Genomic DNA, 15,138 nt, shown 5'->3' with positions numbered 1-15,138 from the left:
ACATAAACATAAACATAAACATAAGATTATGTTTTTTTTTATCAAAAGAAAAACCAAAGCAACCAAAGGAAGAGCACAAAATAAAAATTTTTAAATGACTTAACAGCTTCCCTTTTATGTAATGGCGACATGTAAAGGGTTTTAATAATTTTTCTGGAATAAATAAAATAATAATAATAATGTGTGTGTTATGAAAAATAAATTTCAACACGTGATCGATATTAGTAAAATTTTATGTTGTTTCCCTTTTTTTTTTTAAAAAATAATTTATAAAACAAAGCAGAAAATTTATTTTTTTTTTTTGTAAACAAAAAAATGTAATTTGACCTTATTACTAAAATCAAAATCTATTTTTAATTTTTCTAATTCTTTTTTTTGTCTAGATTCTCTTAAAGACTCCTTAACCGACCATTACAAGAAAGTTTTGCATATTAAATACAAATATTTTTTTAGGCGCGTTTAAAAATTTTTTAAACGTTTGAAATTATTTGTAATCAATTTAAGTTATTAAAAACAATTTGTTAGTTAACAGGCAGGCAGGCACGATTATTAAACAAAAACCCCCCATCATGTTGTAAATAATGATAAAAAAAAACATAAAAATCTAATTAATAAAAATTTTATGATTATTATTTTTACAAAAATGTTTTGGGATTAAGGGCGTTCTGTTTTTGTTTTCTAATATGGTGGTGGTGGTGGCACCCTTTAAATTAAAATTTAAACAAAAAAATTCAAGTCTTTGTTTTTAACTTTCATGTTAAGATCATTAAATTTTTATTTTTTTAATGGGGGGAAAAAAATTACAAACAATTATTCGACTAAACTACATCTCGACTAAACTACAATTCAACTAAACTACAATTTGACTAAACTACAATTCGACCAAACTACAATTCAACTAAACTACAATTCAACTAAACTACAATTCGACTAAACTACAATTCAACCAAACTACAATTCGACCAAACTACAATTTGACTAAACTACAATTTGACTAAACTACAATTCGACAAAACTACAATTCGACTAAACTACAAATCGACTAAACTACAATTCGACTAAACTACAATTCGACTAAACTACAATTCGACCAAACTACAACTCGAGTAAACAACAATAAGACTACCATCAATAACTGACTTTTTTTTTTTTGAAAATATAAAAGCTCCCATAAAAAAAAGAAAATCACATGATAAATTCATTACATAATACTAAAAAAATTACAATCAATGTTAACAATTACATAAGAAATAAACTCACAGCAATCAAATCGAACAAATAAAAACATTATAAAATTTTCTTTTTACGATTAACTCCTTGATTAAAAGTTTTTTTATCGTTACATAATTCTTGCATGCAAATAAATAAAACAAAAACTTATTCATGTGACCTTTTCATTTTAATTTCTTTCATGTTGGTTGTAAAAAGATTTTTTTTAACATAAATTTCCTCCATTGTAACATTCCCAACTTATTCGATATATAACTTAAATGAGAGTTCAAATCGATAAATCTCACATAGAAATTTGTAAACGATTTGAAAACTCGACAGAAAAAAAGAAAAAGGAAGTAATTAAAAAGTTCTATATTTAAACTCATACAGAAAAACAGAACACCAATAAAACTATGAATCAAATCTGTGTAATGCACATTCGATATAATTACAAAAATAAAAATCAATTAAGAATTATAATTTAATTGATTTTAATTTTTGAAATTACTCGACAATATATATATATATATATACAATAGTTGAATTATAAAATGAAGAGTTCATGCCTGTAATAATATATATAGATAAATGAAACTTGTATGATAATTGATGAACCATTGTCGAGAACCTTACTATTCAATTATTTAAATTATTTATATGATGATTCATAACAATACAATATAATATGGTCGACCATTAAATACAATTCTTATTATCCTTTATGTAATTCTATTTATTTAAAAATTTTTTTTTTTTTGTAATAATCTGAAACCTAAACACAAGTGTAAAATATAAAGCGATTATTTAAGCATAAAATAAATAATAATAATAATAATAACTTACCTTGATAAAATCATATTTGAAGAAATTTTGCCTTATTATAGAAAAAAAAAAAAAAAACTATTAACATTAAAGTTTCTATAAAGTTTTCAGTTATAAATCAAATCAAAACTTTTTTTTAAATAATGAAATTATATATTTTTTAACACTGATTAAAAAAGAAAAGAAGGGAAAATAATTTTATTTATATGTAAAGTTATTAACAGTAAGAAAACTAATGAAAATGTTTTTTAAAAGTTGTAAAAGCTTTAAGCTGATTTGAAAGAAAACCGCGCCGGAGCGACAGCAGTACAACACTGAATCAAGCAAACAAAAAAGAAATAAAACAAAAAGGTAGTTTACATTCACATTCACATTAAAAAAAAAAAATGAAATTTCTTTTTTTTTAGTTTTATAATAATAAAATAAAAATTATTTTTTCCCGTCACGCACACTTTTGTATTTAGGTATAATTCATTTCACCACAACCAAACCACCGACTCAATTTAAACTCGATTACGTTCCATTTTGAATAGTGAATGAAGCGCAACTAGTGTGGAAATATCAAAAGTTTTTTTGTGAAACCGAATTATTTGAATTTTGGCGCCTAATTTTCCATTTGTATTTTTATCTTTTCTTATTAATCAAAAACCGTTTTTTTTTTTTATTTTTATAAATATAAATTTTAAAAACGAAACGTTAAAAATATAAATTGTATTCCTTTTAATTTTGAAAACATCGTTTAACGTATTTATTCGCGTTCGAAAGTTGTCGTCACGTTTGCCAAAAAAAAAAAAAACATGTCCGCCGGGGACAATTTTTGCCATATCGGAAGTGACGAAATCATTTATAAACTTATGTGAAAATTTCAAAATGGCGGGTAAATACATTTGCAAAACCAAAACAAAACATTAAAAAAAATTTTTTTTTTTTTTTTTTTGCATTTTAAACATAACCTAATTTTTTTTGTTGATAAAATAAAATTACTATTCGAAACGTAAAATATAATTTGTTAATAATTATACCTTAAACCGTTAATTTAACCCATAAAAAAAAAAAAAAAAAACGGTCAAAATAATTAAATGCATGAAAAATGGCGGCGGCAGCAGCAGCAACATTATTACTACTTAATTTTAACCATTTTTAACTTTTAAATTATAATTTTATGTTTTAACAAACAGATTTCGTTTTAAAAAAAGAAAGAATTTAACATCATCAATATTATAAATAATTACATAAATTCTTATGTTTATATTTTTCCCTTTTGGTTTTTTTTAAAAGTTCCAAATGTTGTTAAATGTTGAATGATTTTTTTTTTTTTTTAAACAAAAAATGTTTATAAATTTTTTTTTTTTTTTTAACGACCACAATTTTTATTATTGTATAACACTTAAACAATTTAATAAAAATATTTAAATAAATTTTATTATCAAATGTATGGAAAGAAAGAAAGAAAGAAAGAAGGTACAAACTTGTGGTAAATTTTTATTTTTCAACCAAAAAAAACCTTATTTACTTATTTAAACAAATAAAATTTTAATAAATAAATAAATAATCACTTTTCCTTCATTCCTTCTTTCCTTTTTTCCTTTTAGGGGGGGAAGGTTTTCTTTTGTTTCCATTTTAATTTTTATTAACTTAGTATTAAAGGGTCATCTATCATTCACCTGTCATTATAAAAAAAAAGAAAAGTTAATAAAAAATTAAATGTCTTCAATATACAAATTTTTTTTATAAAAGAATTGAATAGAAGAAGCAGAAGAAGAAGAAGAAGAAGCATGTATGTAACTAATTTCGTATCCATAGTAACTCCCGAATAAAAAAGGGGGATAGTCAACCCCTATAGTTAAAGTAAATTTACTTCAACAACAACAACAACAAGAACAACCTTTGTGTGTTTGTAACCTTTATTTTTATTATTATTATTAAAAAAAAAATACAAATTTAAAATGTTATGCCTTTATGGTTTTGATGATGATGATGATGATGATGGTGATGATGATGATGATGATGAACGATAAATAGAAAAAATTTCTTTTTTCCCTACTGGATTTTTTATATATTCGATACAAAACAATCAAATTCTAATAAAAATTTTTTTTTTTGTTTCAAACCCCAAAATCTAAAATTAGAATGAAAAAAACGTGGAACGTATAACAATACCCCCCAAAAAAAGGAAGGGGGGGATTTAAAAGAAGTATTTAAAAAGAAAAAGGTAAACAAAACAAAATTCGTTGGGGAGTATTATAAATTACATAAGCGAAACATAGAAAATAATAAAATCTATAAAATCCTATTTAAATTTTTTTTTTTTTTGAATTCGTCCGAAAGTTTATAAAAGAATAATAATAATAATAATAGCACTGTAAAAAACAGACGTGGAAGAAGAATATAAAACATTATTTTCCCCTTCCTTCCCTTTCCTCTCTTCCCTCCTCCCCCAAATCGTAAAATTTTAAAAATCATTTAAAGAAATCGTTTTGGTTTTATTTAAATTATTATTATTATCATTTGGGAAAATTTGTTTAAAAAATTTCTTCTGCTTTTCTTACTTTATAATTTTCTTCCCTTCTGTAAGTATAAAATTACGGAAAAAAAAAACCGATTCGATAAAATTTTTTTTTTTTTTTTAAATTAATTATTAACGATTTCAATTTTTCCTTTTCAATTTCAAAATGGATTCCTCCCACAAAAGAGAGTGAGAGAGAGAGAGAGAGAGATGGGCCGATTGTTATAATGACAACCCTTATTATTGGTTTAAATAAATTATTTAATTTTTTTTTCCAATGCATGTTTTACGATAATTTTCCGGCCATCTTTTTTCACCGATCGATATTTGTTCAGTAAAAACAAAAAAACACGCGAACCCTTTCCTTATCCATTAAAAATTAAACGTATCGAATATTTATATTAATTCCTACCGTTACCCACACCCACCCCCCTCCCTCCCTCCCTCCCGCCCCCAAAAAAAACCTGAAATTTATGACGTCACATAAGCAAACCGACGAGTATTAATAAAAAAAAAATGTCGGATTTAAATTTATTATTAAATAAAAAACGTTATAAATTTAAATCCGTTACAATATTTACGACGATGATGATAATAATAATTATTAAATTAATATTATTTTAAATAATTTATTAATAACATAATTTATTCGATAAAAAGCTAATAATAATAATAATAATAACCGTTCGCTACACCAAAAAAAAAAAAATAAAAACAAATAAAAAATTTTTTTTTTATGCGGACATAATCACAACATACAATTATTATTAATATTAATAATATACATAATAATAATAATAATTTTATTTAATAAATGCAGATATGTAAACGTACTTATTGTAAATAAATAAATGCTTATTTATTATTATTATTATTATTATTATTATTATTATTACTTAATAAAAACATTTAATTGTCGCGAGAGAGTGAAAAGATACAAGTAAAAAAAAATAAAAAATATAAATAATATTATTATTATAATTATTTGAACTTTGTTCTCTCCTAAATAGATAATAATAATGATAATAAAAACAATATTCATCGATTAGATTTTATTAAATAATAAAAATAATAATAGAAATTTGTAGAAGTAAAAAAAAAAAGCTAACTACGTTTTGATTTTTTTTTTTTTTTTATTTATAAAAAAAAATTCTACACATCAGTCTTCGAATTATTGTTATTGTTATTATTATTATTATTATTATTATTATCATTATCATCATTATGATTATCATTATTATTTTCTACGGAATTTAAAAAAAAAAAAAAAAAAAAAAACCTGTAAAAATTTTTAAAAAAAATATTATGCGTCTTTTTTTTTTCTTTTGTATCAATTCACTCTTTACATTTTATTTTATTATTATTTAATAAACGGGGGGGTGGGGAGAGGGGGTGTAGGTCAAAGGTCGCTACAAAAAATTTTCTCGATTTTCGAACGTTTCTTTCTTTCCTTTTTTTTTTTACAAAAAAATGTAAAAATGCAAAAAGTAAATAAGAAACGTTCGCGTGACGTTCGAATTCCCTTTTTCAAACGGCTTTTTATCGAACGTCTAAAGGGTTGTTCTACCCCCAAAGGGAAAATTTTTTTTAAAAAAATTATAAAAACCACCCCCCGAAGAAAAAAAAAAACATTTTTAACCTCCTTTTTTGTAACGCCTCCCACTCCCACAACCCACACCCACACACACCCACAATCCACGTGCGTTTTCTTATTATTATTATTATTTTTTCTTATTACAATACGCATATAAAATAAACGCACGTAAATTAATTATTAATTACATAAATTTAAATAATAATAATAATAATAAAAATGTCGGAAAGATTAATAATTAATTACATAATTAATAAATTTAATAAATAATAAAATAAAAAAATTGTTCCCGATTTATATAATTTAAAAATCAGTCGTTTGTTCGCATTACAAACCAAAACGTTCATCAACATCTAATATGAACCTACAATTATTATTATTTATACATAAATATATATATTATTAATAAATAAATACATAAAGCGTTGCGTACATAAATATTTATGTAAAATATCATATTATTATCATTATTATCATATTTTTTTAAAAATAATTTTTAATACTGAACAATAGTATTATTATTATTAGTCCCCAAAGTAAAAATTACAAAAAATTTCATTTCAGTCGTCGTTATAATTCAGGTACCTAACAAAAAAAAAACCTTTTTTATCATTATCATTATTATTATTTGTTTGTTGCCGTATAAAAAAAAAATTATTGTCGTTTGTGTTTGTTTTGTTTTGTGCTTATTTATGTAAAATATTATAATAATAATAATTTAATTATTTATTTATTAAAAAAATTAATAAAAACATTTAATTTGACTTGTGATATCAATTTTATTTCTCTTTTTGGTCACGTGATGTATTAAAACGAAAACTAATCAATTAATAATACTAAATAATAATAATAATAATAATAATAATAAAGATTTTTTTTGTTTTTTTGCTATTAAAAATTGATACAAAAAAAATATAAAAATAGTTTTTTTGTTTTATGGAAGACAACAATCAATACTTTTCTAATTTCAGATTCGTTAATTAAAAAATTATAGCGTTCAGATTATTATTATTATCTTAACTAAAAAATTATTCTTTGGTGATTGGGGGGGGGGGAAATACCTTAAAAAAAAAAAATCCTACGAATACCTACGAATTATTATTATTATTTTACACGTCGATGATATAAAAGTTAATTACTAATTTATAAAATATTTAAATAATTCTCCCAATTTATACTTATTATTATTATTATTATTATTATACTGTGATGAATGTTATCGGAATTGAAATTTCCGATATCGATTGATTGTAACGAAATCGATTGATTTTTTATAATTAAAATTTTACGAGAGTATTTATATGGCAAACGCATCCATTTTCTTTTTATCTACAAATAATAATCACCGTCAAACGACATGTTTTCCTTCATATTTTTCATTATAATATAAACTAAAATAAAGTTTATTATCATCATCTATGATATATTTTATATAAAAAAAAAAAAAAAAAAAACTGACTATAATTCATGCAATCTTTGGTTCGTTTTATATTATGTAAATTTATGCTTGCGTCCTTACATATATATATCAATACTGAATTTATTTCCAAATTTTTCTTTTTTTCTTCTCCATTAATATATAATAAAAAAATTAATAAAGAAAAAAAGAATTCATTATAATTCAGTATCAATATAAATTTAAAGCTACATATACGTCGGTTTTATCTTATACGCTTTCTTCCATATTTCGCATAAGCAAACGGTCGAATGAAATCTATAAAATATGGCCAATGGCATGGACACGTGAGTTATTATGGTCCATGCCCAGAGACCGTAAAAATGCAATTGAATCGGATGTGATTCCGCTCGGCTTTTTTCCAAAGTGTTTATCGCCCACATGGCAAGATTCGTGACGAGGAGAAATGTTATTATTTCCCTTCCGGGTTTACGTCGAAATTGTTCGGGAGTCACGCAACTCCTCCGATAAGCATCCAATACGAACATAGTTTGACACGTCGTCTGCAAGAGACTCGCGAGAGCCGTTATCAAAACCAAAACGGTATTTTTTTCGATCGTGAAATGTCCGCCGATGACCGTGAAAGTCGAGTATATAAACATTCCCGTTTGTGCTCCGATAAGCAATATGTTGTCCAATTCCAAATTTCGTCCGACTTCGAATTTAAGTTGTCGTACCTGAATCATATAATACGCATCATATACACGTACATATCAAATGTACTAAACACTACATACTAAATGTACTCCCACATACCTGAACCATTCCTATGAGTGTAGCCAAAGTTGAGAGACCGTACAAAGTGAGTTCGCATATGTTGACTTCCATTACGGCCAAACTCACAAATTCCGGTTTGGATATCAAAACGAAAAATAAAATCAACGAAATTATTGTTAAAACTAATATGAGTATCCCGACGAAGAGTCCTTTGTGTGCTCCCGCACAATCCACGCTGTAGTGATGGGGAGAACGACGATAATGAGTTTCGTGGAGGCCGAGTTTTTTAACGTCCGACGATGGACTCGTTCTCGGTGCAACTTTCGATATGTTTTTCCACATGACGTAAAGTATGGCCGCGCATATGAGAGAGTATTCGATGGTGCAGGGAAAAAGGAAACCGCTCGCATCTTGAACGAGGGAACCGATTATATTAGTACGACGACATTCGTAAATGTGATGCGGTCCTTTTAGTCCTCTTGTGACGCGTTGATGATGATGATGATGATTATGATGACTCTCTGACAAATTGGATAAGTGAAACGAATGAGGATTCATTGAAAACAAGCCTGCAATTAGAAAAGGTTAAGGTCACGCACGGGGGTCAAATTTTTTTTTATCATTTTTATATAAATATTTTATACCTATATTCGTGTGCCTGTGTTGTAACATGAGAGTACCATTTTCCGGATCGTAAAATGTTAATATTTCATGTTTAGTTTCTTGTATTAAAACGCTTAACCAAACTGAAAGGTTCGTTCCGATCATGTGCATCAAACCGAATCTCGCCAAAACTTTGTGTTTGAAAAATTTCATTTGCTTTAATAAAAAAAAACGGACATTTTGAAATATAATTCGTATACTCTTGGAGAAACGAAGAAGTTTTTTTTAATTTATATTTTACCTCATCGTTAAGAAATATAAAATACATTTGTATAAAAATAAATGCCATTCTCGTTGCCGGTGTCAATGCTAATAAAACATTATGACATTTTGTATCTCTTTCAAGTTCGAAATACTGTCCAAATTCTAAACCTGAATAAATCATGCTACCAATGCCAAATGCTGACAAAACAAAAAAATTATTTAATTGTTAATGAACTCGGAAAAAAAAAAAAAAAAAAAATTACTCATAATTTTTTTTAATCAAGGCTAACAATAGTAAATATTCCCATTAGACGTAACGTCGTTAATGCATTTAAAATTTAAATTAACATAATTAATTTGCTTCCACAAATAATTGTAATGCTACGCGTGACAAATAAGGCCCTTTTTTCACTTTTCCACATGAGAAGAAAAACACTAATAAGTATTTAATGAATAATCTCCCTCCCCTCCCTGCCATCTCGAGTACCTTCCCCCCTCTCTCTCACTTATCATTTCCTCTAATTACATAAAATAAATTTTTTACCAACTTTGATTACTCAACCTTAAATAAATTAAGTAAAAAAAAAATGTATAAGATTTTAAATTATGATTGGGGTTTTTCACTTTAAAGTAGTGAAAATTTCACTTTTCTTTTTTCTTTTTGTAATTATTATTATTATTATTATTACACTCACCAACTGCACCCATTCTAAGATAAAAACTTCCATAATGATACTGATTGTAATTATCGGTTGAATTTTGACTCTTCGAATGCGGCCTGTAATTTTCTTCTGTTGCCACGCTCAATTCCGTATCCGTTGGATTTTGAGTCGTGCCACTGCAATCCGATCCGGAGGATTCACTATTCGATTCGTTTTTTCTTTCTGTTAATTTATAAAACCGAAAATTGCGTTACGCGGGGTCGTTAATACAAAAGCACATCCTGGAGTGTAAATATACTCACTGGGAGAATTGTTATTATTATTATTATTATTTCTCGATTCGATCGATCTATCACGAAGCATTAAAGCATACATGTACAATAAAAATAACATGCTTCCAAAATATAGATATAAATAAAACCATTCGTAAAAAGATGATGGAATATATGTCGATATGACTTCCGCCATTGGAAAAGCAATTCCCATGACTACAAGAAGTTTGCCATACAATGCAGATAAAGTTGAAGCCAAAGCATCGCTGTTAATGATAATAATAATAATAGTAGTAAAATTACAATTTATAATCGTTAGTATTATTATTATTATTATGTAGAATGCTTACGATCCCATTCTTTTCCAATCAACCTGAAGTTGTTCCAATCTCGAGGGCCTTTTAAGAAAATTTGCTTGAAATAATTGATGTCCGGGTTGATACATGTACGGAGTCAAAATGTGTCGATTGACACCCAAACTGAAACATTATCGTAAGACGAGATGGATTATAAAATGTGGTGAATGATTATCAGGTTTTCGAGATTAAAAGGAAAAAACTCACTCCGATCTATCAGAAGATTCATCACGTCTAAGAGGTTCGGTACGAACTCTTTCTTGCTTTCTATTAGGTGGCGATGATTGATGACTTAGAGTTTCCGGGCTTACAATAACAGCACTCGGTGAAGCTGGCGAAGGTAGTAGAACAGGTTCCGTAAGAGCCGCGTGCCGGCTTCCCGGAGGAAGACCAGGCCAACTACAATAAATAAAAAAAAATCATTTCAACATTTGAAATTAGAAATAATTGAACAAAATGAAAACATGAGGAAACATTCAATCAGAATTTACAGGTGACCTTCAGCAATAATGTAACTCCTCACAATTTTTTTTTTTTTTTTTTTTTATACCTCTTAACACTTATGTTTCATTTTAAAAATGTTTTTAAAAAAAAAAAAAAAACTCTTATTTAAAAAAATTTCTTTTTTCATTTAAACAAATTTGTTTAAAAAAAAAAAAAAAAAAACTTTAATTTGGAAAAAAGGAAGGAAAACTAACAAAAACTATTTTAAAAAAAAAAAAACTTGACTTTTTCGTACTAATAATAATAATAATAAAACGTTAAAAAAAAAAATAATAATAATAAAATTTTGATTAAACCCCACACGTACCTTACCGAAGCTTGTTTGGTAATTAAAGCCATATTTAAGGTAACACTTAAACACCGAACAACCAAACAAACCTTCTAGAAAGATATTTGTTAAGTGACCGCCCTAACGAAATCATTTTCAACTACTAAAAAAAGTTTCTCTCTCTCTCTCTCACTATCTCTTTCTATCTCTTTCTGACTGCAAATTACAGCGTCATTATCGATGATTACCCAGCTCTCTAAAGAATAGGGAAGTTTGTTTTAACTACGGTCAAATTATATTAATTTCCATTATAAATCATTTAGTAAATAAAAAAAAAAAAAAAAAAAAAATGGAGAGTACTACTTTTCGTACAAAAAAAAAAAAAAAAAAAGATTTTCTTTTAAAAAATTTTCATTCTTATTACCCATCATCTTGTTTAACAATTTCAAAATTTTTTTGAGAATCAGCTATTGTTGCTTCTTCATCATCATCATCATCATCATCATCCATTTCTAATATTTCATTATCGTGCAATCCTGATGTTGTGGCAACTTCTTCAATATCGGAATCAATTCCCTGTGCAAAATCCATGTAAAATGAATCTCTTGAATCTGATGAACCTCTTCTTAGTTTAAGACTTAAATCAGGTGAACTATCTCCAATATTTTTTCCAGCCATTTTTTTTCCTTCTTTTACACTCCTCAATTTTTTTCTTATGTATCTTTTTTGTAATTATTTATGCCATAATTTAATTAAAAGTGATGCACTGGAAAAAAGAAAGTTTTTTAATTTATGTATTTTTTTTTTTTGTTATCGACAAACATAATTAAAATGATTTACTTTACTTTGATGTGAATCGAAAAAAAATTCTTTGTGCTCCCTTCTTCATGTTGGTCGATTCCTAATTTTATTACATTGTTCTGTATAAAAAAAAATTTTTTTTTAAAAGCTTTGTGGTTTATTTTCTCTGATCTATTAATACACACCACATGACTAAACACTTTGTTAAATAAATAAATATACTCAGCAACATCTAATAAGGTCCTGGGGCAGGAGTCTTAAAAATAAAACAAATTTTTTTATCTTATTTAAACCTGCCGATTATTTTTTTAGTTTCCGACTTAACAAGGTTCTCAGGTTTAACATTAACATTACACCCCCCTTTTTTTCTTAATGCGAAAACATTTTAAATGATGTAATTAGTCAAAAAAACCTTTTAATCATATAATGTAACTTTTCAAATGTTTAAAAAAATTTTTTATGGTTTCATTCAGGTATAATATTTTGCAAAATGGTCATGTTCATGTAACAAACGATAATTTGTGGTAATTAAATACTGAATGAATGCAATATATAATAGTGAGTGCATGGGGTGGAGAATTATTCGAATGAGGCATTGAAATGTCTTGATAATAATAATAATACATAAATTTTGCATTTAAACATAAAATATACAAACCTATCACATTGTGTGTGATGCATGGTGTTAATAAATATATTAAAAATTTGTTTCTTTACACCAAAAAAAAAAGGAAAATTTTGTAAATTATTGACAGGTATTCGATATTAACCTGATTCTTCTCTGAGTAATTAATCACAATTCGAGAAAATTCCCGTCATTGAAAGATTTGAACAGTTTTTATAATTTTAACAACATTTTTATATATGTCACTTCATTCTCCATCCTTTTGTATGATAATTATTCAAAATGAAAAATTTCAAAGAAGTTTGAAAAAAAAAAAAGGAGAGAGAGAACAAAAAAGAAAAACCTTAAAGTGTTTTATGAATGAACAATAAAAGAATCGTGAATATTAAATAATAACGATATTTTAATTATTACCATCATCATCATCATCATCATTTTTTTTTTTTTTTGACGTTTCTTATAAACAAACGTGATAACTTATATATCATTATTAATAAACAAACACAACAAACATTTTAATAAGTAATATAAAACTTACATCACGGTAATTAAAAACGAAAAGTAAAAAAAAAAAAAAAAAAAGAATAAAAAAAAAAAAAACGGTTTTAAATACAAACGGAAGACATTTGAATATTAAAACTAAAAAAAAAAAAAAAAAAAAAAATAACGAAACGAACCGGAAATTACGAAACGACTAAAAAATAAATTCGCGAAATAATAATAATAATAATTTATATAAAACACTAACAAAATAATAATAATAATAGTAAATGAATTTTTTTACATGTAAAACGAAAATGAAAAAAGTAATAAATAAACGATGAAAACAAAATGAAGGTGGTAGCAGTAGCAATGGCGGTGGTGGTGGTGGTGGTAGTGGTGGTAGTAGTGATTTTTTAGGCCTATACACGGGCACTTTAAAGGCGGGGTAGTTGGACTATACGCGTGTAAAAAGGGTATAAAAGCTAAAAAAAATTTTTTTTTAAACCGGGTGAAATTATTATTATTATTATTATCATTAAATAAATAACGATCAATTCACAATAAAATAATAATAATAATAATAATTTGTTGTCGTTGCGGTGCATTAGTCACGCGATTTAAAAAAAAAAAAAAAAAAATTAATGTCAACGACTTTAAGTTCATAGTTTTCATCAAAAGATTAATAAAAGACACACAAAGGCTCCCCTCCCCTCCCCCCCTCAAAAAAAAAAACAAAAACAAAATGGCTTCACGAGTGTAATTAATCCTAAAAAAAAATTGAATTCTCTCTGGGCATTAAATTAAATTTAAAAAAAAAACAAAAACAAAATGGCGGAGGGATATTTAACGTTCAGATTTTTGACATTAAATAATTTATTAAAAAAAAAAAAAAAATTCAAACGATCGATGAACGTCGTGTACATAATCATCATCATCATCATCATCATCATCATCATTGATAATAATAATATTTTTATGATTGATAACGGAATTATATAATTTTTTTTTTGTAAGATTAATGATAATTCACACGTTTTAAAATGTTAAATCACATTAAAAATAAGAAAAATTAAGGGCAAAAAAAAAAAAAAGATTATCATCATTAATGAAAATTATTATTATTATTATTATTATGGTAATAAAAAACTTAATGATGCAAATTTATTATTATTATTATTATTATTTAAATGATATTAAAAAAAATTTTCACCATATAATTTTCCTGCGTTGAATTTTCCTTTTGTTTATAATACGCATGCTCTTAAAATAAATGAGAGTTAATATATTTTTCAATTTCATCCCCTTTTCAATGGATGGATTTTCTGGATGGCTTAGGGTAGAAAAAAAAAAATCCCCGAAAAACAAACGAATTCTTATCAATGAAAATCACAAGGAAGACATTTTTGATTTTTTTTTTTTTTTTAATTAATTAAACGTTTTCCATCATTTCATTCATTTTACACATCATTTATCATTAACAAACACGTGATGCAAGTTTAAAAATGGGGATGGTGAAGACATATTTATGACTTTTTTTCAAATAAATCATTTTAATAATTATCATCATCATTATTATTTTTATATAATATATTTTAATAATTTTTATTTCGTTCTAAATAAAAAAAAAAAAATGAAAAGCTATTAACAAATAATTAATAATAAATTTAAATTATACAATATTATATCTTTTATTATTATTATTATTATCTTATGTGACTTTTTCTTTTTCTTTCTAACGTAATCTTATAATAATTTTTTTTTATTAATACGTACATGATTATATATTTATTTATTATTTTAATAATTTAGTTTTATAATAAATAAAATAAAATAAAAAATGATATAAAACTATAAAATCTCTGTGTGTGTGTGATTAAAAATACATTTTAATAAATTATTTAATTTTTTTTTTTTTATTACCTTCTCTATTGATTTCTCTATCGATTAAATAATAAATAATAACTTTCAAAATTGCCAATCAATCAATCAATCA

General features: G+C 25.3%; 1 protein-coding gene across 1 annotated transcript; it reads right to left on the bottom strand.

The window, feature by feature from the left end:
- Positions 1-7,778: 7,778 nt before the first annotated feature.
- Phum_PHUM503100 (uncharacterized protein) lies at positions 7,779-11,914 on the bottom strand (the record flags this gene model as incomplete). The annotated part of the gene is made up of 9 exons (XM_002430827.1): positions 7,779-8,267; positions 8,347-8,876; positions 8,952-9,126; positions 9,212-9,372; positions 9,870-10,058; positions 10,139-10,374; positions 10,459-10,587; positions 10,672-10,863; positions 11,661-11,914. 9 exons carry the CDS (start codon positions 11,912-11,914, stop codon positions 7,779-7,781), a joined length of 2,355 nt encoding a protein of 784 aa, XP_002430872.1.
- Between the last annotated feature and the right edge of the window lie 3,224 nt (positions 11,915-15,138).

Source organism: Pediculus humanus, genomic scaffold (assembly GCF_000006295.1).
Source record: "Pediculus humanus corporis 1103172108269 genomic scaffold, whole genome shotgun sequence".
Classification (NCBI taxonomy): domain Eukaryota; kingdom Metazoa; phylum Arthropoda; class Insecta; order Psocodea; family Pediculidae; genus Pediculus; species Pediculus humanus.
The sequence above is the reverse complement of the archived record's forward strand: the minus strand, read 5'-3'. Positions and strand labels throughout refer to the sequence as shown.